Raw genomic sequence first — 23248 nt, 5'->3', positions numbered from 1 at the left:
TTCTGCGGGCTGGCACGGGCCATGCGCTGCGGCGCTATTGCAAAAAGGCGATAAATGTCTGAAGCCTGCGCTTTGCGAAAATAGGATTTTATTAGTATTCGCGAAGAAGCATCAGCTACTCAGGGACTGGGAATAGCTCTGCCAGCTGGTGCACTTTCAGCCGGGCATCTGCTACTTCTTTTGACTCGACGATTTTGCTGGCATGCATCCACTCCTGTACAGAAACGCCTGCGCGCTCTTCTTTGTGGGCCTGCAGAATTTCAACCGCAGCATGTATCACCTCAGCGACTCTTCGGGTCTGGGCCTCCCTGAATCCTCGCGTGGTGATCGCATATGTGCCCAGGCGGATGCCTGACGGGTTGAAGGGCGAGGTGTCCGTTGGGACTGTGTTTTTGTTGATGCTAACCCCGATAATGTCGCACATTTCCTCCACCTCAGCGCCCGTCACGCCCTTGCTTGTGAGGTCCACAATGATCATGTGGTTCACAGTTGAGCCGGTGACAATATCGTACTTGTTCTGGGTGAAAAACTCTTCCAGCACCTTTGCGTTGGAAACAACCTGGCGCGCGTACTCCTTGAAGTCTGGAAGAGACGCCATGTACATTGCGTGCGCGGTTCCGGCTATTGTCTGGTTGTGCGGCCCTCCCTGCATCAGCGGAAACACTGCCGAGTGCATCTTTGCCTCCAGGTTGTGTGCAACGCCCTTTATTGTGGCATTTTTTCTGTAAAATATTATTCCCCCTCTGGGCCCGCGAAGCCCTTTGTGCGTAGTGGTCATCACCACATCGCAGTGCTCAAATGGGCTGTTCATGAGGCCTGCCGCTATCAGCGCAGATATGTGCGAAACATCTCCGTAGAGGAATGCGCTGTCCCCCACAATGTCTTTCAGCTCTGCATAGTTTATGTCTTGCGAGTGGGCACTGTATCCGCATATCAGTATTTCTGGCTGGACCTCGTTAAACTGCGCCCGTATCGCATGGTAGTCCAGCTCTCCATTTTTGTCCACGCCGTATGGGAACGACGAAAAATAAAGGCTTGTCCCAGAAATCTTTTTGGCCTTGGTTTGGAATCCGTGCGTCAGATGCCCGCCCGCCGGCAAGTTCATGCCCATGATCTTTCCTCCTGGCTGGATCATAGCAGAGTATGCAGAAAAGTTTGCAACACTCCCAGAATACGGCTGGACGCACACGCCCCAGAGAGAAGGGTCGAGCCCAAACAGAGCGAGTGCCCTTTTCTGGCACAGCTCTTCAATCATATCAATGTATTTTGTTCCCCCATAGTATCTTGCGCCAACTCTTCCCTCCGAGTACTTGTTTGTAAGAAAAGAGCCGGAGTACCTGTACACGTCTGGAAACACATAGTTCTCGCTGGCTATCAGCGTAAGCGAATTTTTCTGTCTTTCCTCCTCCAAGTCCACATATTTCTGCAATTCTCTGTCGCACTCAATGCTCATGTCAAGAATAAAAAGTGAAGAAAGTTAAATAAATACTTGGCAAAAATCGCCCGCTCAATATATCATCTAGACCGCCCGCGCTTACTTTTGCAAAGCACAGCACACTGCACAATGGGCCAACGCCTGCAGGGCCTGCAAAAGAACAGGATGTGCTATATGGGGGCACGCTTCCGAAAATAGATAGTGCTAGCACTTGGGGCAGGCCGCTGAAGTGCCAAGCGCGCCCTGCACTCTAGAACTTAAAGCACTGCGCCTCGGGCACGCCAAGCTGCATAAGAATGCCTCCATAGGCCCCTTTTCTTTCGCCCGCAAGAGCAGAGACAAAAGAGTCGGGCCCGCACACCAAATATATAGTGTCTTTCTGCGGCCGTTTTTCGTGCCGATCTAAAATCATGTTTTTCAGGTTCTCTAAAACATACGCTCGATCCTTTCCGTCCGTGAAGTTGCTCTGCAGGGACACGTCCAGGGAGCCGTATTCGCCCTTGTGTCGCCCCAAAATGTTGTGCTGGGAACTTTCGCACACGTTTATCAAGAAGAAGGCGCAGCGACTCTTTGTGTCGGATGCGTGCTGCAGTATCTGCAGCATGGGAGTTATTCCTGTTCCGGCAGAGATCATGCACACTGGCGGGCATTCGCTGCGCAAAATCTGGGCTATCGAATACTTTGGCGTGTACCACAGAACGGTCAGCTCCGCACCAACCAATAGCTTTCTTAGATTTGGCGTAAACATGCTGTCTTCTTTGCCGGCGTCACACGGATATATTTTTATAATGCACTCAACCAGAGAATTTTTGTACTTAACAGGGGAAAAAGGCCGGGTCACGCCGCGCCCAGGCACGCCCAGCCGAATGGCATAGCACAGATCAGGAGCTGGCGCCTCCCCCACATATATTGTGTATTTGTATATGTCTGTGGCCACCTCCTCTATGGCCGTAATAACACCTAGAAATTCATTAAGCTTCTTTTGTACCATATAAAATATTAAATATTCTAATTTGTAAATTTATATGTTAAAATGTTTATTTGAATATTTTTAGCTCTGCTATGGAAGGGATTCAGCATAGGCAACCAACTGATGCAAATTTGCACAAAGAAATAGAAAAGAGCATTCTGTTTACAGTTGTGGAAATAATAGAAAACGGCGTCATCATTTCCAAAGGAAATGCAACCAACAGATGGCCACTCAGAAAAAGGTACATTTCATTCGCAACAAACGAGCACCTTTTGAAAAGAGGGGCCTTTATAGGCCTTACGCCAGAGGGCACCTTGTTTCTTGTGCGGTATCTGAAGGGGCGAGAGGACGCGCTTGTTGGAATGGTTGAGTACTATGCCCTGTTTGACACAACCATAGTATATATATCTGGAAAGGTTGTGACCACCATAGACATATGTACAGGCGAAAAGAAGATGGTGATAGAGAACGACGAGAACATAGGCATAGCGAAGGTTCTCTTGTGCGGCGGCTCTTTGCTTCTTGTGTGCAGGAAGGCCATCCACCGCCTTGAAATAAAAACAAGCCTGTACACAAAGCTGCGCCTAAAGGTAAGCCTGGACGCGAACACTGCAGAGGCCGTGTTCATAGACAACCAGGTCCAGCTGGTGGTGAGCTGCAGAAAAGGAAACGTGTACGTGTTTGAAACAAAGAAAATGGAGATCATCAAAAGCATGAAGTACTTTGGATCCCCAATATGCACAGTTGGGTTCTGGCGGCCCGAGCCTTCAATTCTTTTTGTGCTGACAACCGCCGGGGATCTCATGGATGTAGATTATTTAAACAACAGAATCCTTAAGACAAATAAATTCCCCATAGACGATTACAGGTCGGTGGTTGCTCTGAAAGGAAAAGCAATGATTTTTATATCTAGCAACTCACTGACAGTATACTCCCCGCACACAAATAGCATAAACACTGTATATAGAAGCCATTCGCAAGGCGAGCACTCTTACATCTGCGTGGTGCCTGACGAAGGGATTCCAATACCGGTGCCCATGCACATGCTGGGCCCCGTGCTTACACAAAACAACGCCCCCAACCACATGATGGAGGCAGATCCCATTCCATACGAGTACATATGCACAGAGACAAAGCTAGAGCCAAGCATGCACAATAGAGCATCCGAGGCCCACGACAAAATACATGCAGAGCGGCCTGTGAGGCTTGACGTAGAGTACAGCCAGCGAATGGCATGCTCAAACGAGGCGGCTGGGGCGTATGCCCAGGCGAAAGGCGAGCCCCCAAAGCCTGGCATGCGGAGGGCGGCAGACTTGCACGAGTCGTTTGAGAACTTCAAAGACTCCGTGTATAAAATGCAGACAGACGTGCTCAAGGAGGTATTTCTACTAAAAAAGAGGCTGGAGAAGATAGAAAGAGCACTCTCTAAGTAATTTATTGCCTATTGTGAATATAAGCACTTCTGTAATAAAAAAGCGTCTTTCGGGTATACATTTTTATAGTAGTTGGTTATAAGTTTGACGAGCTTAAACCCTAACTTGTAATAGAATTCTATGGCCGGCAGGTTTGACGTCTGCACGTGCAAAACAACGTGTTTGATGCCGTACGCCACAGCGATCGACTCGATTTCGCGGATGAGCATTTTCCCATGCCCGGCGCCTCGAAACTCCTGAGACACTCCCAGAAGAATCACATACAAAATCCTGTTTTCCAGCAGAGGGTCCTCCTCTTGGCACTGGCACTTTGAGCCTCCTTGCTGCAGGTCGTTCTTTATGTCCATTGTGTGGGGGTCCGAAATTCTGGCTGCAAAAAGGCCAATAATTTCGTTGTTTTCGCTACGGCAGAGAAGCTGGACAAACGTGTTCTTTGAAAACAGCTTCTGATAGAAGTCGTTCTGATACGACACCGGAAATATTCTTTGGGTGATCGCCTTGATCTCCTCCACCCTGTCTGGGTCGCCAGGAATAATATATAGCGGGTTTGGTGCGTTTTTTACAATGGGTGCTTTTTCTTCCGTGTAAAGCCCAGCCATTCTCCCTCTGTTTACTGTAAAATATTTTAGTTCTGGTTTTATTTATATCCAAAAATAAAGTAAGCGCCGATAGGTTCTTATTTTGGAGTACGTTTGCGCATAAATGGAAGCAGACGCGCAGAGCCCATCTTCTTGCCCCGCTCGAGAGTACCCCAGAACGCACAGCGCTGCAAGCCTGCTTCGGCTACAGGCGGTATAAAACAACAGTGACGCCAAAAGAATCTTTCCCCACCCGTGGCCAGTTTAATTTGTGTTTTCTCTCTTCTGTCGCACGTACAAAGCCGGAAAGTGCCGTGCAGGATGGCTTTCAGACTTTTCTAACTTTGATCCGCATAGTTTTTGAAAAAGTTTTGAAGGCTTTAGTTTTTCTTCTATAGCCATAAAGCATGCAGGCTTTTTCCACCACAAAAAACAGAGACAGCAGCAGCGCATGCCAATAAAATGAGGCAGTCTGCATACAAAATGCACGCATCCTGTGCCCTTTCAAGAGACAGAAGCATGCACAATTCGCATGTTTTTTGGCGCTTCTGCGTGCATGCCCCAGAGCAGACGGGCAAACTGTGCTCTTGGAACTAGCCAGTATCTGCCGCTGCGCCATGGGCGTGAAGGCTAGAAGGCTGCGCCTGCTTCCTTGTGGGATGCTGTATTTGCAGCATGCGCAGTGTAAATCGAGAGAGTGCCTGTGCATCAAGAGAAAGGCTAGGTGATCGCAATGTGAATAGATGCCGCCTGGCCCTTTGGGGGAGAAGCCCAAACTGTTTCACAAAATAGGAATTACAGTGCCCCAGGAAGGCCCCTATTATTGTAGACATTTTGAAAATTTTACTGTGCTTTGCAACATATGGAGGAGGATGCGTGTATAATATGCTATGACGAGTATACAATAGGAATTGTGACAGAGTGCGGGCACAAGTGCTGCCTAAAGTGCGGGCTGCGTTATAAATTTATAAGCAACAAGTCCGGGTGCCCAATATGTCTTAGGGAGGTGCCCGATGAAGAAATGATGTTTAAAGTTACAAAAAGCCAGAACGAGCGGTTTTCGCACACAGAAAGCTCGTATGTGTGGGCAAACTGTATAGTGTGCAACCCGGACGAAATAGAGCGGATAGAAGAGATCATGGCAAGGTCCTGCAAAATGTGCAAGAGCGAGTTTTATGACAGCGAGACGCTGATGAAGCACTATGTTTCAAAGCACAAAAGATACCTGTGCGAGCTGTGCGTGGAATTTCGATGCGAATTCCCCTTTGAATACGTGGTCTACAGCATGGAGGAGCTTGCAAAGCACCGCACAGACAAGTCAGTGGGAAACAACCATCCAATGTGCGGGTTTTGCAGGGAGCGGTTTTACACGCCGGAAATTCTGGTCAAGCACTGCAAGAAAGCGCACGAGGTTTGCTACTTGTGCGAGCGCTTGGGGAAGAAAAACGAGTACTACAAAAACTACCAGGAGCTGGAAAACCACTTCAAAAAGATCCACTACACGTGCACCGAGAAGATGTGCCTGGACGCGCGGTGCTACGCGTTTATAGACGAGGTTGAGCTGGCTGCGCACAAGGCGTCTGTCCACCCTGCAAAAAAGGAGAAAAAAGTAAAGCTGCAGTGCCCAGTGTCTAGTGAAAGAAGAAGACAGCAGGCCCCGCAAAGGGAAGAGCCCCGGGTGGAGGAAGTCCCAAAGCATTTAGACAGAGACGAGCTGCTGCGAAACAGAAACATGAAGGAGAAGTACACCGCCATGATAAAAAGGACATACAAGCCTGCGAATGAGCTGACCGAGCTGTCTTCCAAGTACGATGAGATGAAAATCACGCTGGAGGAGTTTGTCCAGGAAGTGCAAAAGAATCTTACAGATGAAAAAACTATTGAATTTATAGAGAAGATGACCACGTATCTCATGCCAGACAGGATGGAAGAGATAAAGAGCAAGTTTCCTAAGATACGGCGAACTATTGAGTTTTCTCCGAGCAAGCCACTGGCCCAGAGCCATGCCGTCTCAGGGGAACGGCCTGCGAATAGAGAGGAAGACGTGCCAGAAAGCCCAAACACACTGGAGCAGGCGTGTGAAAAGGCTGCGCCAGCTGCGCGCCCGCCCAAAACAAAAGACGTGAAGCTTGCATGGTCGTCTGCCCTGACAAAATCAGCCTGGCTGAACAAGCCTGGGCCTTCTGTGATAAAGCCTGTGCATATTTCCAATCTAGAAATCAAGCTGCCACAAGCCAAGAAGAGGCAGGAGAAAAAGGAAAAGTGAGATAGAAAAGCTAGTGGTTCTTGGATGAATAAATGTGCCACAAAGTAAATTAAAATACGGGTTGACCTATGCAGAAATGCAATCACTTATTGGTTCAATGCATCTATTGGTAGGCTGGGAATGGTCTATAAATATGGATGCGTTCGTTGTAAATGCAATGACGAAGAGAAAAGTTCTTATTAGAGGTTCGATTTCTATTTTGTTGCTATGCTTGTCGCTTATCAATGCAAGTGCCCAGACGGAAAAAATGGACTATGTTCATGAGCTGCTGCATGAAATAAGCGAAAAAGAGCATGAAATAGAAGAGCTGAAAAATGCTCTGCGAATGCAGAATCTAAGCGAAGCAGAACTCAAGGACGCTTACAACACGATGGAAGACCGGGCAGAGAGAAAGAGCGCAGATTCTTCCGAAAAAGATGGCCCAGACGTGGCCTCGTCGTTAGAAAAATCAGACCAGCCGTCCACTTACAAATCGGATCAAGATGTGCATTCTGAAGACAAAAAACCATCTGAGATTTTGCTTGAAAATGTGTCCTCTGAAAACGAAAAGCCTGGCTTGGACGAAGAGCAGCCTATGGATGCAGCCGAATCGACTGAGGACGAGAAAAAGGCCAGCCAAGATGAATTGGGCCAAAGCCCCGACGACACAGAAGAGGCTGACACGCTTTCGAGCTACAGCTCTGCGGTAGAGCCCAATTCTGAGACTCAGGCGGACCACGATTCTGAACCAATCGAGGCTGACCAATCCAAGCATTCGTCTACCAACGAAGAGCGCGCTGGCAAGCCAATTGGTGATGACGATCTAGCGGAAGAAGAGTTGGCTAAAAGCTCGCCAGAGAATTCGGAGGAAACGCCTGTGTATGCCTTGTCAGAAGACGAAATCTCAGACAAGTCCGATGAAGACTCTAGTGTGGCAGACATGCCTGCAAAAGACACACATGAAAACTCCCTTGAAGGCCAGAGCAACGCTGCAGACAGCACAGAACACGATGATGACGCTGCACAGAGCGAGCCTTCCGAGAAAAAGGAAGAGCCAGAAAGCAGACAGAGCGAGCCTTCGTCTTCTGAAAAACAGCTCGAAACTGAGGAGCTTTTTAGCGAAATGGAAGAACAGGATTCTAAGCCGGAAACTGGCACGCCACAGGATGCATCACCATCCGATAAAGATGGCAAAGCTGAGGATTTATCATCGCCTGCCGATGGTACTTCAGACAACAAAGCTGTGCAATCTGAAGAGCTTGACGGCGTGTCTGAAAGCCAAGAGGGCGAGGAGTCTGAAAGCGACCCACTGGAAAGTCAAACGCAGACGCCGCAGAAGGAGGAAGGAGGCACGCCCCAAAGCAAGGATGAGCCTGCTGCACTTGATTCTGAGCAAGAGCACACGGAACAAAGCGAAGACATGCCTTCCAGCGAAAACGAGGCCGGGCCCAACCCCGCACCAGCAGAAAATGAGTCATCAGACAGCAAGACGTACGATACTGGGGTATACTCCAGCCAAAATCCACCCAATGCTGAATCTGTAGATGAAAAGCCAGCAGAAGCGTCTTCAGAATTTTCGAATAAAAATGAAGAGCCCTTGGCGGATGATAGAAATGCTTCGCCCTCCAGCAAACCAATTGAAAACGACTTTGAAGACAACAAAGCCTTTGATGAGGAGGCCTTGGATTCTGCCAGCGAGCCATCTGTCCAAGCGGCTGCGCCTTCGAAAGACACTAGCGATGAGTCTGCTAAGTCCCCTCTTTCTAGTGAAGACGGCGAGAGTGCAGACGGCAGTGAGCTCGAACAGACGCAGAATGTAGACGCAGAACCACAACCAGACAGCGCGCCTGCCAATGGCGAAGAAGGCGTTGAAAGCAAGCAAGCAGGCACAGACCCCATTGCAAACCAGGAAGCTTCTAGCGATGACAGCGTAGCCAGTAAAGAGTTGGAAGATGAAAATGAAAGCAAAAAAGAACAGGATGGAAGCGCACTGCAGAGCTCGGAAGAAAAACAAGGCGAGGACTTGGAGTCAGAAAATTTGGCCCCAAGCCCAGCGTCGGATGAGGCTCTTGGTGCGGAACAGAAGTCTGCGTCTTCTGCTGCTATTGATTACGATCCCGAAAACACTAGCCCTGAGGCCTCGAAGGAAGGCTCTGCCCAGCTCAACCTGCTGGATGGCTTGTGCTGCACATCCAGAAAAAACGAGTACTTCTGGCTGCTCACGCCTGAAGAAGAGTCTGCAATGGAGGACAGCCTGAAGAGCGTTCGGCCGGTTAGAACAACCGACAACCCTGAGCTTGTCAACTTCCTTGTTAAGCACAACGCGCACATGTTCAAGGATCTTTCTGGGCCTGTCACTGACGAACTGCTATCGCAGTGCCTGGCAAGAACTGTTTCTATCTCTATAGACCTTTCTGTCTATGAGAAGGGAGACATAGCCAAGGCATTCGACTGGAGCCAGTTTGTCAACCTGAAGGGCTTTGAGGTGTTTGGAAACGACCCGTCTACCGTGCCAAGTGATGATGCTGTCAGCGATATTGTTTCGGAGCTCTTGCCAGTGTTTGAGAAGCTGGATGCATCCAAGCGGGTTGTTGTGTTCTCAAATATGGCGTGCCCTTCGATCAACTCAAACATTGCCAAGCTGAACGCGTCGCACATGATCTTCGCATTCTCCACGTACTTTGCATCCCAAAACGAGAAAACTCTAAGCGAGTATATAGAGAGGCTAAACCCAAGCGTAAAGCGCATCTCTCTTGTTAGCTTTAAAATAGGCATGGGAAGCGAGGATGAGTACTGTAAAAATGAGGGGTGGATGCCTGCAGATCACGCCAAAAACCCCCCTGCAGTCGAAGTTGTAACTGTTGCAATGTGCGACGAAGACCTGGTGAAATGTCTCCTGAAGCACCGATTCTTTAGGCTGACAGAAAACCACGTTCTGAGGAACAACGGAATTACAAACCTGAGTGCATATTCGAACATGCCTTTGCTGCAGACCAGAGGCCTTATTCTGGTGCAGGAAAGCCAGTTCAGCAAGCTGGCAGTTGAAGACCTTTCTGGATTCTTCTCACTTGACACAATTGGGGTCGTTGGATGCGGCGAAAGCCTATCTATAGAGGCCGACGTGTTCAATCCAAAGTTCACAAAGCTTGAACAGGCTGTATTTGACGACAAGTGCAAAATAAGCGTGTCTGGCGAGCTGGAGGAAAAATGGCTCTCCCGGATTAAAATGTCCGTGTTTGGCATGAAAAAGCCTGAAGTATTCAGCAGAGAGTACTTTGTTTGCAGGATGCCTGAACTCAAAAACTGGGCAATCACTATGAGAGACCAAACCCAGGCCAGCGTGGACTTGGGCAGCTCCGTCCTTGCCCCTCTCTTCCAGTCAGCTGGGATAACCGGCCTTGAATCCGTGGCTGTGTTTGTGGAGGAAGAAGTGCGCGAAGAGGGCTCGGCCTCAGACGCTCCAAAAGCAATCGAGTCTCCAAGTAGCGCGCTCGAGGCAGCCGAGGAATAAATAAAGCAGGCACAAAGACATATCTTTATTTAACTTTTAACAACAATCTTCTTATCAATGTAGAACTTTTGGATCTTCTGGTTGATATAGAGGAAAGACCCAACGAAAATCGCTATTTTTAAGAATACCTCCAGTATAACAACTTTAAATATGCTATCTGTCAGCTTTTTGTAGGTCTGCTCATCTGTTTTGTCGAGCTCCTGCAAGTCTAATATTTCCTTTGACACATTTATGCACTCGGCTATTCTTTTTTCTTTGTTCCGTATTTGCGAGTCTGTGTGCGAGTATATGCTCGGGTCTTCGGGCCTGCCCTCGTACGTTATTACATCTATGCCTATCTCGGCGTTTGGCATGGGGTCTATAAACACTCTAAAAAGAAACATGTGGTAGTTCTCGTTTGTGGACGTCCACAAAAAGTTCACTTTTGCGCCCTGCTGCGTGTTTTTGGACGTGTATGCATCGACGCCCACTTTGGTCAGAGACTTCCACTCCCTCGTTGGCGACTCAAACACCGACATTTCAACTTTGATGTCCCGCGACCCTGCATAGTCCGATGAAGACGTGCTCAGATGGTAGTCGCTCATGCTGAAAAACTCCTTTGGCTCAACCCATTTTTCGTGCTCGTTTGCTCTAAGGTATACCTTGGCGTCCGACAGCGTTACTGTGGATTTTTTCAGCTCCTTCACTATTATTATGGGGCCGTTGGGCTTATAGTGCTCAATAAACCCATAGATAGCACCGAGCATGACTAAAACAATGAGGCTTCTCATTTAAAATAAAATAAACCAACAATATATGAATAAAATAGAAGAAAAAAGACTCGGAAAAGCGCAGCCATTCCGCAAAAACAAAGCATAAAATGCGCGTTCCTAGAGACATAGAAAGTGGGCGGCTCGCCGAAATAAATTGGCATTTTACTGCATAGCAATGCGCGCAGCACTGCCTAAAAATGCAGACAACGCAGCACAGAAAGTGGGTGCACTCTATCTGGAAGTGCAAGAGGCCAAAATCCCAGTTTAAAATCCAGTGTCTCTCGACAAGAAATTTATTGCAGTGCGGCATGCAGACATGCCTTTCCTATCCCAGTGCAGCCAGGCAGGCTTTTCCTGCACTGGACGCGCTCTTGCTCTCTAAACGTCTTTCTCGAGTATCGATATGAACCGGTCTGCCCAGTGCTCGGCCGTGAACTTGTCCACTATCTTATGCATCTGGGTCTTTCTCTCTATTCTGGCGTCTTCGGGCATCAGAAGAGCCTCCTTGTATGCCTGCGATAGCTCTTTGATGTTCCACGGGTTCGCGTACACAGAGCCTGTTAGCATCCCCGCAGCTCCTGCATACTCGCTCATGACCAGCACGCCGGTCCCCATGCACGCGACAAACTCCAGCGCAACCAGATTCATTCCGTCTCTAAGCGAGGAAATCGCGCACACGTCAGAGACAGAATACAAGGCGCACAGCTCCATGAAGGAGATTGAGTTGTTTATGAAATAGACTAGGGTGTCTTCAATGCAGCCAGACGAGTTAAGAGACCCGCTCAGCCTGCACAAAACGTCGGAAAGCGTTGCATACACCTTCACGTCTGTTCTGCTGGGGACCCCCACTTGGCAAAACACCACCTTGTCGGCCAGCTCCGGGTTGTCCTGAATCAGCTTTGAAAACGCCTTTATTCTGTGCGGAATTCCCTTTATGTAGTCCACTCTGTCAATTCCCAGAATGATTTTTTTGTTTTTAAACCTCTTTTTGAGCTCTCGCCCTCGTTCTATCGTTGTCTGTTTGAGGGACTCATTTTGGAAAAGGCCCGGGTCTATTCCTATGGGAAGAGCCTCCAGCCGGACTGTTCTATCCTGGACCCGAATCGACAGGAGAGAAACCTCCTCTGCCTCGCACAGCTCGCATGCGTTCTTGAAGTTGGAAAGATACTCGAACGTGTGGAAAGCAACCAGGTCTGACCCAAGCATGCCGTTGACAAGAGGGTAGAGTATTGGAGAGCCCTTAAGAATGCTGTAGCTGGGGAACGGAATGTGCAGAAAGTACCCTATTTTGACTGTGTTCTTTGCCTCCTGCCGTATCATCATGGGGAGAAGCATAAGATGGTAGTCGTGCACCCACACCATGTCTCCTGGCTGGATGGTTTTGAGTATCTCCTGGGCAAACAGTGTGTTGACTTTCTTGTAGGCGATGTAGTCTGAAATGTTGAAAGAAGTCAAGTCGGAAAACGAGTGCAGAAGCGGCCACAGCACTTCGTTGCAGAGGTTGTTGTAGTATTTGTCGTACAGGTCGTCTTCTATGAAGATTGGATAGTAGTTGTAGTTTTTCAAGCACTCCTCCCGAACTGTCTCTTGATCTTCAGGGTCCACGCCCTCCAGCGTGCCCATCCATCTGAAGTTAAGAGAGCCCTGCGCCCCGCTGAGCCCAGTGACAAGCCCTCCGGATGTTTTTGTGTATGTGTACTTGCCCTCTTCTTTTTTGGCCTTCAGAGGGAGCCTGTTGCTTACGACAGTAATCCTTTTATTTTTCATTATTTTCAAAACACTGCCGTAGAAATACCCCTTCTCTGGATGATGCACAAAAAGCCCCTGCCTTCGCAGAAGCCGCACGCTTGCATGTTTCTTCTGCACGCACAGGCATATTTGTGTGGGCTTTTTCTGGAAGATCCGCTCAAAGAGCGCCCCAACTTTCTGTGCAGAGCAGGAGACAGTCCTGGATAAAGAGCAGGCATGCGCTGGAAAGAAGATGAAAGCATGCGGGCGGCAGGTATGGATTCTAGCCGAAGAAAATGCCGGCTTTACCTAGGAGGGCGGCCTCTTTATTTTAGCTGCCTTCAAATATGCTGCGCTGTTTCTCTGTGCCTACACTGCGTTTGTTTTATATTTTAAGATGTATGCCTTTGTGAATATTTTCTGGTGCATACACTTTTGTTTTTGTCCTTGGAGAGAAAAAGCCCAGAAAACAGTTTCCATGCAGAAGCACGAACTATTGCCCAATGCGTTTAATTCGCTTTCAAACACCCAGCACTCATTCAGGGATAGAGCATGCACGCCTTTATACAAAACAAACAGGCGACAGTCTTCATGGGGTCAGCATGCACAGCACACCTTGCAAAATGCTGCTAGAGTGCGCGAACTGTTCAGGGCCTGCCGAAGCGTCTCATATTCGGTGCATGCGTGCACGCATCTATCCACAGAAAAGGGCTGTGCGAGGTGCCAAACACGACGGGGCTACTGCAAACACGGAGAAGCGGAGAGGCAAAACAAAGAAAAGATAAAAGACTATTCACTTTATTACAACAGGTAAAATCTAGTAGAAGTCTAGATTTCTAGAGAAGATAACTGCGTACAGTCCTCGTCTTCTCACCTGAACCATATGCTCACATGACACTTTGCAGAATGTGAACATTGGAGGGCACGGCTTCTCGCACTCGTTCTTGGCAGGCGCGCACTTCACTGGCAGAGCACATGGCGAGCAGTTGACTGGCGCATACCTTGGTCCACATGGCGAGCATGGGAACTGGTCTGGGAACGGCCCTGGGAAGGGTCCTGGGAATGGGAACTGGTCTGGGAATGGGAATCTTCTGGGTCCTCTCCATGGGAATGGAGGAGGGCACGGTCCACACGGCCTGGTTGGCATTACCTGGTAGTAGTCGTCTCCCACAGCAATGTATATGTTGTTGAAGTGGTCTATGAACAGGCAGACACATCCGCACACGCTAAACTTGTCTCTTGCCTCGCAAAGGGCCTTGTGCAGTAAAGAGGCGTTTCTCAGAATGGTTGGAATTGGGAGCAGGCCAGTGTGGAAGGGGAATGACTTGGAAACAGTCCAGATTATTTCCCTGCTGTGAGGCCTGCATCTGGTCTCGACGATTCTGATGAACGGGCCACAGAACAGAGACAGCTCGTCAATCATGTAGACTTTCTTGTGCCTGTAGTTTCTTATGCAAGGGGAGTCGCATGGAGAAACTCTCCTCTTTACAACGCACTTTGTTGGCTTGCAGCATGCAGGCGGGCACACGTTTCCTTTGATCTCTACACATGGTGCAGGGCATGCATTCTCGTTGCATCCTGGCCTTGGAAGCACAGGGCAAGGAGTCACGCATGCTGGGCACTCTGGCTGAACAGGTGCAGGCGCAGGGGCAGGTGCAGGGCAGGAGTTTCCAGTGCTTAAGCAAAGAACACTGTTTGTCCTGTTGTTGTGATCCCTTGGGGTGACATCTCCTGACTCAGTTCCTATCACCATACTGATCCTCTCCTGGTTCCATCCAGCAATGTGCGCCCTGCTGACACCGGCTGATCTCATTGAGCCTAGTACAAGGTTCACGTCTTCAGCCCTCAGAAGGAATGGCTGCATGCCTAGCTTGCTGCAGACACTGGAAGGATCCTCAAGATTCTCCACACCACTCAAGGTTACAACATTGACTTTCCCTTGCTCTTTGGCCATGCAAGTAGCTGCCTTAGTAATCAGAGAAATTAATGGAAGGTATCTCATTGGTTTTCTTTGACATTTCTCCTATTTATATCTTTATAGTGTATAATAAATTCAAATATGGGTATTTAAGGTGTTCCAAGGACTTGGTTCTTTGCTCATTTTAAATTAATTTTCGGGTCTATTTTTAAATAGGCTCTTCCTATTTCACACATTCCGGTTTCGGGCAAATTAGCTAATTGTTTTTGCAGTGGCCTTCTGATGGCTTCGCCTGTGCGGATGAATATGCTGCATGTCGGCCTGCTCCATTTTGCTCCTCCAAGCATGGGCAGGCGCCGGCCGTGCATAGCGTGGTTTTCCACAGCCGCAGGATGTCTGCAAGGCCGGAAGCACGCTTAAAAAGCAAAAGCGTGCGCAACTTAGGAATCACCACTTCATGGCGCTTGGGCTGGGTCCATGCTGTTTTTCTGGAAAGCTTCCCTGGCAATGTGTGACTTACGACTTGTGCAAGCTCGCCCCAGGCTGTGGTTGTGCCCATGCAAAAGCGAGCAGATATGCTGGAGCCCCTTTTCAATGCATGGTTGTTTATGTCTGCTCCTCCATGCTCTGGGGCACACTGTGGGTGCACTGCACGCAGAGCAGGCAAAATTCAACAATAAACAGTGCTGTGATCTGGCTTGTTGTGGCCCTGCTATGCTTTCTGCATGCAAATCACCCGCATGGTGAAGCACTTTTTTCTGTTTTCTTGTGATTTTTGCTCTGTATTGGATGCATGCCTGGCTTCTGCACTCAAGACGCCCAGCCTCTGCCGCAAAGAAAGCTTTCTGTTAAGCACGGCTCAAATACAACCACATCCAGCTGAACTCCAAAATATGTGTGATTTATTCCTGTTTCTGCCTTTCTCTTCCACCCATGGCCTTGTTTGTTTAGCCCACGTGGACATGCGCTGTAGACAGGCACAAGAACTTGGGCCTGCACAAGCCGCACACAAGTTGATACAGAGTGCGCCCGGAGTCAATTTGCTCGATGCAACCGCATGCATATGTGCTCAAAGCTGGCATAAAAAGCATGCAGACATTCCTGTTCCGTGCGAGGACATACACACTGCATGCTGTTAATAGGACCCAAAACACGAGGGCGTGTATTTGCGCCAGACTGAGGAATGGCTTCTGTTGGCAGCGTTTATGCATTGCCTATCTTTAGATCCTGCCCCTGCTCAGCCCAGGGCACCAGACTAGAAAAATGCCTGGGCTCTTGCAACGCTCCAGAACAGCATGCTTAGCAGCACAGCAGAATGCAATGCATCGCACAAATGAAAAAAGCATGGCAACGTGGCCCAAGCGCATTGATCTTCTGGGAAATGCAGCCGTGCACTCTAGCCACCTGCAGCGCTGCCAGACCCCAGAATAAAGCTTGCCAGTGCACATTCTTTCTTTGGTTCTTATTTGCATGTGTTTGCGCTCTGTGAGGAAACACTGGCTTCAACTCAAACGCCTAGACTCAGAATTGCAAACCGTGTTTTTAGTGCGCTTTGGAGGCCCTACCTTCTGAGGCACTCCTTGCACGCACACCCCTTGGTTTTGCTTGTTCTTTGCGCCGAGGTATCTGTAAGAATGGATACATACAAAGACGTGCTGAAAAGCCACCCTAAAACGTGCCACATTGCATGCGAGTCCAACAAAAAGTGCACCGGCCCAAAGTCGATTAGCTGGAACAGCGCGCTTATGCACATTCCAACTATGCTCAGCCTGAGCAACCTGCTGTGCACCTGCGATCTCACTCGCCCATACCAAAGACACCACAGAAGCAAATTTACTGCAAACAAACCCCCGCAAACCGCAGCATTATACCCAAAGTTGAAGTTGACCCAGTGCATGTAGTATATGTGGGCGCCAACCAGCACAGGAAGGGCATATCTGGCGCTCCGCTGGAGGAGAGAGAGCCGCACGCAAGACAAAAACACGCTTGACGATATGCTTGAAATCGCCCCAAAATAGTCGATGCACTGCGTGCAGTAGCAGTCTCGAACATGGAAAACAAAACTCCCCACCCAAGTCGCACAATGGACCCCCAGCGCGAACTTCACAGCGCGCGAGTACGTTTTGCAGAAGCTAGGCTTTTTTTTGCACACATACAAAAGGGATGCGCCTGCCGAAATCGCTGCAAAAAGCGAGAAAACAGCCGAGATTATTTCCTGGGCGTGGAAAACACGGATAAAGGCATACTTTCCCTGATACTTCAGGCTGGTGTTTTTTGTTTTGATGCACTCTCTAATGAAGGCCTGGTTTGCAATAAACGCTTTGGTGTCAAAAAGAAACGCGTCTATCGCTGGAAACACACTTGCATAGCTATCTTGTGGAGATAGATGGGGTTTGTTTACAGTGGTCTTCTCAGTCATAAACTATATTAAATAATACATAGGGAAAAGTTCAAATTAAAATAAGAATTTATTATATGTGAAATAGCGAATTAAATTAATCTAGAGCTTTCATGGAGAGAAGAGAGCTGTTTAACATACAGATAAACACAAACGAGTACGAGGAGCAGCAAAGCATAGATACCAAGGAGAAGAAGAGGCCCAAAAAGATAATATCCAAGAAAAAAATCTCATTGTACAAAACTGAAATTTGCAAGAGTTTTGAAAATAGCAACTTCTGCACGTACGGAGACAAGTGCCAGTTTGCGCACTCGCTGAGCGAGCTGAGAGACATAGAAAGGCACCCTCGCTACAAAACCGAGCTGTGCAAAACATACACAATTTTTGGCGAGTGCACGTATGGAAAAAGGTGCTGCTTCATACACGCAGGCCCCAGCGAAGATAAACACACAGACTTGCAGGACGCCAGAAACATACCAGGCGACTGGAAAATACCAGGCGTCCACGCGTCCGAGATAGAGATGAACAGCATAGAGGAAGAAGAAGCTGCAAAAAACGTTGGATCTCTGCTGGGCCTGGAAGATCTGAAAAAGATAAAGAACTTGGCCGCGTTCAAGATTAAGCCCTCCTTCGCACAGCACAAGCCTCTGGGAAGCGCTCTCTCCAATATACCTCCAGAAATATTTATAGGCCCGAGGCACAGCAGCTCCAACATATGGGTTAAGCCACATTTTTGCTTTATTTTTGTTGACTCTTCAAGTCGAGTTTCTCACACCATTCCGCTAGGAAAGTCGCCAGGGTCTATTTCCCACACAAAAGATTACAGCAAATAAGCGAGAGAAACCGATAAAAGGAAGCCCAAAAATAAAAAATTGCAAATGGAAATATTTAAACACACACCAAACTGGGCCTCGGTAGAAAGACGACTGCGCATGAACAACATGAAGAGTTCAGAAGATGCCTCGCAGGTGCTGCCTCTGAACAGCGACAAGTTTTTCTATAAGGAGGAAAAGAAAAACCGAGCCACCGAAGATGCTCTGTGCTCTATATGCAAGAAGGCGCAGCACCTTCCCTCTGTGTGTCCGGAAAAGCAGACTGCTCCCGCAGGAAAGCCAGAGACTTCGGGCATCTACATTCCCTCTTTCCAGTTTACGCCTACAACTGTGCGGCTGACAAACGTCCCCACAGACATTCCCAAGGACCAAGTGCGAGAGCACATCCGAGAGCGCATGCTCACAAACAATGTACAGTACGACATACTGTCGCTTCTCACCGACAAACAATACAGAGAGGAGTTCAAGGGAATTGTCTATATAGAGCTTCCTACCGCGGAAATTGCAGAAAGGTGCCTGGCGCTTTTTGACGGGATGAAAATGGGCGTGCAAATCATCAGCGCAGTCACCGTGGAGAGCAGGCGGGATAGATCGTGAGCAGGCCCTGCGTATCGTGCGAAGGTCTGCTTGCCTGGTGCTGTAAGTGGAAGGGAAGAGTTGGCGGCCATGATGGGCGCGTCTACTGCTTGATGCGGCCTCATCTGAAGACGCGCAAGGCCCAGATATTATGGTAGGCGCGCTTGGGCGTTTTTAGAGAGGCTGTGTCCGGCCAAGGAACTAGAAAATAAAAACATCTACACATTTCGCTGTTCTGCTGTCCATGGCCCGTTCTGTGTTTGCAGGCTTTTCTGCGGCTTCTGCGCGTTTGGCAAGGCCGGGGTATTTTGCAGCTGAGTTTGGTGCAAAATATTTTCGCATGGACATGAGCTATTCCAAGTGCGCGAGCGCGCTAAAAAAGGCGGTGCTTCTGGGGGAAACAGACCCAGTGAAGGCGTACGGAAAGATGTATGCGGTGCTAGTCGTAAGCAGGGCGAACGGGCACGCGAATCTGGAGGAGGAGGCCATTTCGTGGCTGATTTCCGTGTACAAGGAAAGAAGAGGCGCACGCCTTTTTTTGGCAGGCGAGTTTATGGAGAGGCTAAAGGCTGCAGTGCAGGGCCTTACCCTGGACAGCGACCGAAAGTGTCTGCAGGAGATTCTGGGGGTTCCAATAGAAAAGCGGGCGCGCGTGGAGGTTGAGCAAAAGGCGTTCCAAGAGCTGGAGCCTGCTCTCAAGACAAGCGCAGCGCCGACTCGGGGCGGGCGCGGAAACGACAAAAAGCGAGTGCGCGAAGCCCGGGGCAAGGCGCAGCAGGCGTCTCGAGAGTACATTTTGCAGAAGCGAAGAGACGACCGGGAGTATTCGGAGAAGCTGCGGCGAATGGAGGAATCGCTGAAAAGGCAGTAGCTGCGGGAATAAATAAATGTGCGCTGTGCTAGCGGCAAAAAACGTCGACAGCAGGATTCGAACCTGCGCGGGCATGCCCAGTTGATTTCGAATCAACCGCCTTAACCACTCGGCCATATCGACACACATTTTTATTTTTGCCGTTGGAGTAGGGATGCCAGGAGGGGGGCAAAAACGTCAGCGACAGGATTCGAACCTGTGCGGGCACGCCCAGCTGATTTCAAGTCAACCGCCTTAACCACTCGGCCACGCTGACGCCGAATTTTCGTGGCGCGTTTCCGCCCTCTGGGGGTGTTTGGATGCGCGCAGAAAAAAACGTCGACAGCAGGATTCGAACCTGCGCGGGTAAACCCAGTTGATTTCTAATCAACCGCCTTAACCACTCGGCCATATCGACCTACATTTGTATCGCCTGCAGCGCCCTCGTTATATGCGAAGTTCTGTCTGCATGCGCTCTCTTCGGGCGAGTATCTCTGTCTGCGGGCGCTATTTCTGTGTCGTGGGGTTTTGTGCGCGTGGGCTTGCTGTGTTGGGGCGTGGGCTTTTTGCGAACAAGCTTAAAAATAGAAAAGAAAAACTTACCAATACACTTTTTTATTTTTGCGCTGTGGGTCTCTGTGTAAGGATAAATATAGCTCCATAGAATTTTTATTCTTTGGAAAACGGGCCACTGCCTACGAAACATAGCCTTCCAGGATGCGCTGGCTTAGCCTCCGGTCCATGTAGATGCAGTAGGTATGGTTTGGAAGCTTATATAATGGGTACTTGCTGTATATGCACTTCGGGGCGTGGATTATTTTGGGGGCTTGTCTTCCGTTGTGCGTTCTCAGCACTTGGCTTGTCACTCCTCCAATCAGATTGTGCCCTATGGACGAGGTTATTCTCAGAATGTCATTTCTGATATTGCGGAAGGCTGGCATGAGGAATATTTTGGGGTTTCCGGAGCAGTGGTCGCACGGGACCATGTTCAAAATTGGAGCAGCCATTTGGATGATGGTGAATATCCTCATAGTGCTGTTGTTTTTGCTTTTGCATTCCAGGAACTCCTGGAGGAAGCCGGGCCTGTCCGGCTGGTTTAGCCTGGATTCCAGATTCTCTTCTTCTAACATGTAGGTGAAGTCGTAGTCATTGCCCCATTTTGGCAGCTGGCCCATTTCTGCGGAGATTTCCATTATTTCTTCGAGGCCAAAGGCCAGGTGGAAAAGGATCAGAGATATGCTTCGGGTGTGGAACATCATGGTGCCCAAAGACGTTGCAATAAACTTCTGCACTTTTTTCCTGGTGCCGCTGTTTTTGCTGTAGCAGGACAGAATGAAGGTAGACGACAGATTTATATCCCTGTCCTGCTTCGGCAGGTTTATTTCCTTTTTCAGATCCTTCAGGAAGGCTGTCCTTTTAATGAAGAAAAGCTCCATCATTCCATGCATGTACTTCTCTATCAAGTTAAATCGATTGGACATGATTTTGTACACGGCCGGGTCCATTGTTTCGAAGTGCGCATCCTTATACGCATTCAGACTCTTTATCGCAGTGCTGCACAGCCGGGGAAGGTATTTCTCTTGGTAGAACTCAGTAAACTCGTACAAAAACACGTTCATGTATGTGCAAAGCCTGTTCACTATAGAGTCTACTTTTTTAACATTGAATTGCATATAGAACTCCTTGGTAACCTCATGGCCGGGGTCAAAGTAGTTCAGATTCTGTACGTATGGCCAGCCTGAAAGACTAATGGGCAGCATGCACGGCTTTTCGGGGCAAGGCGTATCGTTTGACGAGTAATCTTCCTCCTGGGCCAAAGGAGCTTTGCCGGGGGAAAGATCCGCGTGTGCTTTCGCTTTTTTGAGATTGCTGCTGTCCTCGTCGCACACGGACGAAGAATTCTGCGGGTCTTCTGAGTTGGATTTGCTTTTTGCGCTGGGGCTGTCTGGCCCATCTATCATTGTGGGTGAGCAGCGGCCTTCCTCCGACATTGCCTTTGCTGAGCTCTCAGGGCAGTCTGCGCTGGCGTTCAAGCTTAGCGTGGAAAGAGGTATTTCAGAATAGTTCAAAAGGGAGTCCACGCTTTTTCCGCTGTGGATAGATTCCGCGTCGGGTGCGCTGCCTGCCGGCTCCTCGCTTTCTTTTTGGTCTGTTTCGGGGTCGCCTGGTATCAGTCTGATGGGCATGCCCACGTTGTTTGTGACCAGAGTCAGCAGATTTTTGTAGAAAGCATTTTTCAGAGAAGGACCCCCGATTTGAATCACATGCATGGCAGAAGCCAGCAGGCTTTTCATGGTTTTCTTGTTCTTTATGGTTGCCTCCTGGCATATTCCGTCGCTCAGCAGAATGAATTGGACCACTAGCGAGATGATCTTGGGGCTTTCAGACGCAGAGGCCGGTGCCCGGCGCCCAAGAATGTCCTCAAGCAAGTCCAAAAAGTTGGAAATCATGCAGCTGAGAAAAGGCATGAGTTCATTGCGGCTGAGACCCACCGGCTCTTTCACAGTCAGCAGGCCCATGTATATCTCGAGCAGCCGCCTTTTGTTTTCCGTTGCCTCCTTTGTATTCCACGCCGTGTATGCAAGCTTCGCGTTAAGATGCTTGCCCATCTCTTTGATAACGCAGATGTCATGGGGAACTGAGTATGCAACAATGTACTGCAGCAGATCAGGGTCGCTGTGCAAAGCGTGCGGAGTGAACTGGCAGAGGCATGGCTCTATTATTTTTGACCACACAACGCCCTTATTTACGGTGGCGAGCAGAGCGCCCAGCTCTTTAATCACGCTTCTGTATATTATGAAAAAGGAAACTATTTCGTCGTACACGCGGATTCTTGCCAGCGAGTCAAAGCCGGCAAAAATCTTTGGCTCATTAAAAACATGGGAATTTTTGTGTAGATTGAGGGCATCGCTGTAGAGTTTGTCCTGCGCCTCTATTTTTTTGCGTGCTCTTTTTATTCTAGCACTTTCCTCCTGTTTTTTTTCGAGGCTCATCCATATTTTAATGTTTTTCTGGCTGCTAAATGCTGCCTCGAACTTTTGGCTTACCATTTCGTTCAAGTCATCTTCTGAAACACGCCAGCACTTTCCGCGATTGAAGAATCTTTTGTCTAGGCGAAGAATAGCGCCTGACATGGAGTCTGGGTTCTCAGGCGTTATCTGGCACATAGCAATGGGCCAGTTTTGGAGCGGCCTATCAGTATCCTCGGCGCCTTCAGCCTTCGCAGCCTTCTTGCTCTCTGCTTTTTCTTTAGGCATGTCCTTTGAATCGGAAGTCGGCACAGGAGGCTCCTCCTCGTTTTCTTGGCTCGGAGAAGCCTCGTCTTTGCTGGCACTGGGGCTGGCATCTTCGTTTTCTTTCTCGGCAGCGCCTTGCTGCATGCTGTTTTCTTTGTGCATCAGGTTTTGGCTTCGCGCTTTTTTCTTAAAGCTAAAGCGCAGAGCGTCCTTAAGCCGTGAAAGGCCGGAAAGCCTTTTCGGGCTACCTCTTACAAAGTCTTCTGGCAAGGCCTTGCTCTTTTCTGGCTCCGGCTCGTTATGCACCTCGGCAGAGTTTTGGACTTCTTTGCTGCCATTTGGGGCTTGCCCTTTCTCGCACTCATTCACATCGAATTCTACGTGTGTATAGACGCCTTCTGCACTGTGTATGATTTCTGAGTGGGTGTTTTTGCCCGAGTGTTTGCAGCCTTCTTGCGCAATCGCTTTCTCGTTTAAAGAGGCCGCCGGCCTGCTTTCTTTGCTCATGTACACGCCCGGCGCACATAGAATACAAGAAATCGCTATCTTTATAAACTGCATGGGGTCTATTTTTTAAAAACTAAAGTACACGCGCATTCTCTATCTAGAGTTTTAAATCACATGGATAAACGCCAGTGATAGTTGATTTCTATTTTTGAATAGTCCAAATAGCCCATTTTTGCATCTGTTCGAGCACGTTATTTTGGAGATTCTGCACACATGTGTTTGGGCTGAAGTATGCTGCACGCTGTCTGCCCAATGCATTCCGCATCTGGCGTGTCTCC

General features: G+C 48.9%; 14 protein-coding genes across 14 annotated transcripts; 6 read left to right on the top strand and 8 right to left on the bottom strand.

Annotated features, from left to right (window-relative positions):
• Nucleotides 1–115: 115 nt before the first annotated feature.
• On the bottom strand, nucleotides 116–1453 carry NEMAJ01_0131 (glycine hydroxymethyltransferase; the record flags this gene model as incomplete). Its single annotated transcript, XM_047913969.1, has 1 exon — nucleotides 116–1453. One exon carries the CDS (start codon nucleotides 1451–1453, stop codon nucleotides 116–118), a length of 1338 nt encoding a protein of 445 aa, XP_047769926.1.
• Nucleotides 1454–1685: 232 nt separating this feature from the next.
• Nucleotides 1686–2426, bottom strand: NEMAJ01_0130 (cytochrome-b5 reductase; the record flags this gene model as incomplete). Its single annotated transcript, XM_047913968.1, has 1 exon — nucleotides 1686–2426. One exon carries the CDS (start codon nucleotides 2424–2426, stop codon nucleotides 1686–1688), a length of 741 nt encoding a protein of 246 aa, XP_047769925.1.
• A 71-nt stretch (nucleotides 2427–2497) lies between these two features.
• Nucleotides 2498–3838, top strand: NEMAJ01_0129 (uncharacterized protein; the record flags this gene model as incomplete). The annotated part of the gene is made up of 1 exon (XM_047913967.1): nucleotides 2498–3838. One exon carries the CDS (start codon nucleotides 2498–2500, stop codon nucleotides 3836–3838), a length of 1341 nt encoding a protein of 446 aa, XP_047769924.1.
• Nucleotides 3839–3846: 8 nt separating this feature from the next.
• Nucleotides 3847–4437, bottom strand: NEMAJ01_0128 (N-alpha-acetyltransferase 50; the record flags this gene model as incomplete). The annotated part of the gene is made up of 1 exon (XM_047913966.1): nucleotides 3847–4437. One exon carries the CDS (start codon nucleotides 4435–4437, stop codon nucleotides 3847–3849), a length of 591 nt encoding a protein of 196 aa, XP_047769923.1.
• Nucleotides 4438–5278: 841 nt separating this feature from the next.
• On the top strand, nucleotides 5279–6682 carry NEMAJ01_0127 (E3 ubiquitin-protein ligase ZNF598; the record flags this gene model as incomplete). Its single annotated transcript, XM_047913965.1, has 1 exon — nucleotides 5279–6682. One exon carries the CDS (start codon nucleotides 5279–5281, stop codon nucleotides 6680–6682), a length of 1404 nt encoding a protein of 467 aa, XP_047769922.1.
• Nucleotides 6683–6758: 76 nt separating this feature from the next.
• Nucleotides 6759–10172, top strand: NEMAJ01_0126 (uncharacterized protein; the record flags this gene model as incomplete). The annotated part of the gene is made up of 1 exon (XM_047913964.1): nucleotides 6759–10172. One exon carries the CDS (start codon nucleotides 6759–6761, stop codon nucleotides 10170–10172), a length of 3414 nt encoding a protein of 1137 aa, XP_047769921.1.
• A 29-nt stretch (nucleotides 10173–10201) lies between these two features.
• Nucleotides 10202–10942, bottom strand: NEMAJ01_0125 (uncharacterized protein; the record flags this gene model as incomplete). Its single annotated transcript, XM_047913963.1, has 1 exon — nucleotides 10202–10942. The coding sequence occupies one exon, from the start codon at nucleotides 10940–10942 to the stop codon at nucleotides 10202–10204; it is 741 nt and encodes a 246-aa protein (XP_047769920.1).
• A 360-nt stretch (nucleotides 10943–11302) lies between these two features.
• On the bottom strand, nucleotides 11303–12691 carry NEMAJ01_0124 (trehalose 6-phosphate synthase; the record flags this gene model as incomplete). Its single annotated transcript, XM_047913962.1, has 1 exon — nucleotides 11303–12691. The coding sequence occupies one exon, from the start codon at nucleotides 12689–12691 to the stop codon at nucleotides 11303–11305; it is 1389 nt and encodes a 462-aa protein (XP_047769919.1).
• A 778-nt stretch (nucleotides 12692–13469) lies between these two features.
• NEMAJ01_0123 (uncharacterized protein) lies at nucleotides 13470–14654 on the bottom strand (the record flags this gene model as incomplete). The annotated part of the gene is made up of 1 exon (XM_047913961.1): nucleotides 13470–14654. The coding sequence occupies one exon, from the start codon at nucleotides 14652–14654 to the stop codon at nucleotides 13470–13472; it is 1185 nt and encodes a 394-aa protein (XP_047769918.1).
• Nucleotides 14655–16131: 1477 nt separating this feature from the next.
• Nucleotides 16132–16989, bottom strand: NEMAJ01_0122 (post-GPI attachment to proteins factor 3; the record flags this gene model as incomplete). Its single annotated transcript, XM_047913960.1, has 1 exon — nucleotides 16132–16989. The coding sequence occupies one exon, from the start codon at nucleotides 16987–16989 to the stop codon at nucleotides 16132–16134; it is 858 nt and encodes a 285-aa protein (XP_047769917.1).
• Nucleotides 16990–17081: 92 nt separating this feature from the next.
• NEMAJ01_0121 (uncharacterized protein) lies at nucleotides 17082–17801 on the top strand (the record flags this gene model as incomplete). Its single annotated transcript, XM_047913959.1, has 1 exon — nucleotides 17082–17801. One exon carries the CDS (start codon nucleotides 17082–17084, stop codon nucleotides 17799–17801), a length of 720 nt encoding a protein of 239 aa, XP_047769916.1.
• Nucleotides 17802–17846: 45 nt separating this feature from the next.
• Nucleotides 17847–18398, top strand: NEMAJ01_0120 (uncharacterized protein; the record flags this gene model as incomplete). Its single annotated transcript, XM_047913958.1, has 1 exon — nucleotides 17847–18398. The coding sequence occupies one exon, from the start codon at nucleotides 17847–17849 to the stop codon at nucleotides 18396–18398; it is 552 nt and encodes a 183-aa protein (XP_047769915.1).
• Nucleotides 18399–18717: 319 nt separating this feature from the next.
• On the top strand, nucleotides 18718–19248 carry NEMAJ01_0119 (uncharacterized protein; the record flags this gene model as incomplete). Its single annotated transcript, XM_047913957.1, has 1 exon — nucleotides 18718–19248. One exon carries the CDS (start codon nucleotides 18718–18720, stop codon nucleotides 19246–19248), a length of 531 nt encoding a protein of 176 aa, XP_047769914.1.
• Nucleotides 19249–19922: 674 nt separating this feature from the next.
• Nucleotides 19923–23024, bottom strand: NEMAJ01_0118 (uncharacterized protein; the record flags this gene model as incomplete). The annotated part of the gene is made up of 1 exon (XM_047913956.1): nucleotides 19923–23024. The coding sequence occupies one exon, from the start codon at nucleotides 23022–23024 to the stop codon at nucleotides 19923–19925; it is 3102 nt and encodes a 1033-aa protein (XP_047769913.1).
• Between the last annotated feature and the right edge of the window lie 224 nt (nucleotides 23025–23248).

This window comes from Nematocida major (genome assembly GCF_021653875.1).
Source record: "Nematocida major strain JUm2507 chromosome Unknown 2424, whole genome shotgun sequence".
Classification (NCBI taxonomy): Eukaryota; Fungi; Microsporidia; genus Nematocida; species Nematocida major.
Note: the sequence above shows the minus strand (reverse complement) of the source record. Positions and strands in the feature narration are given on the sequence as shown.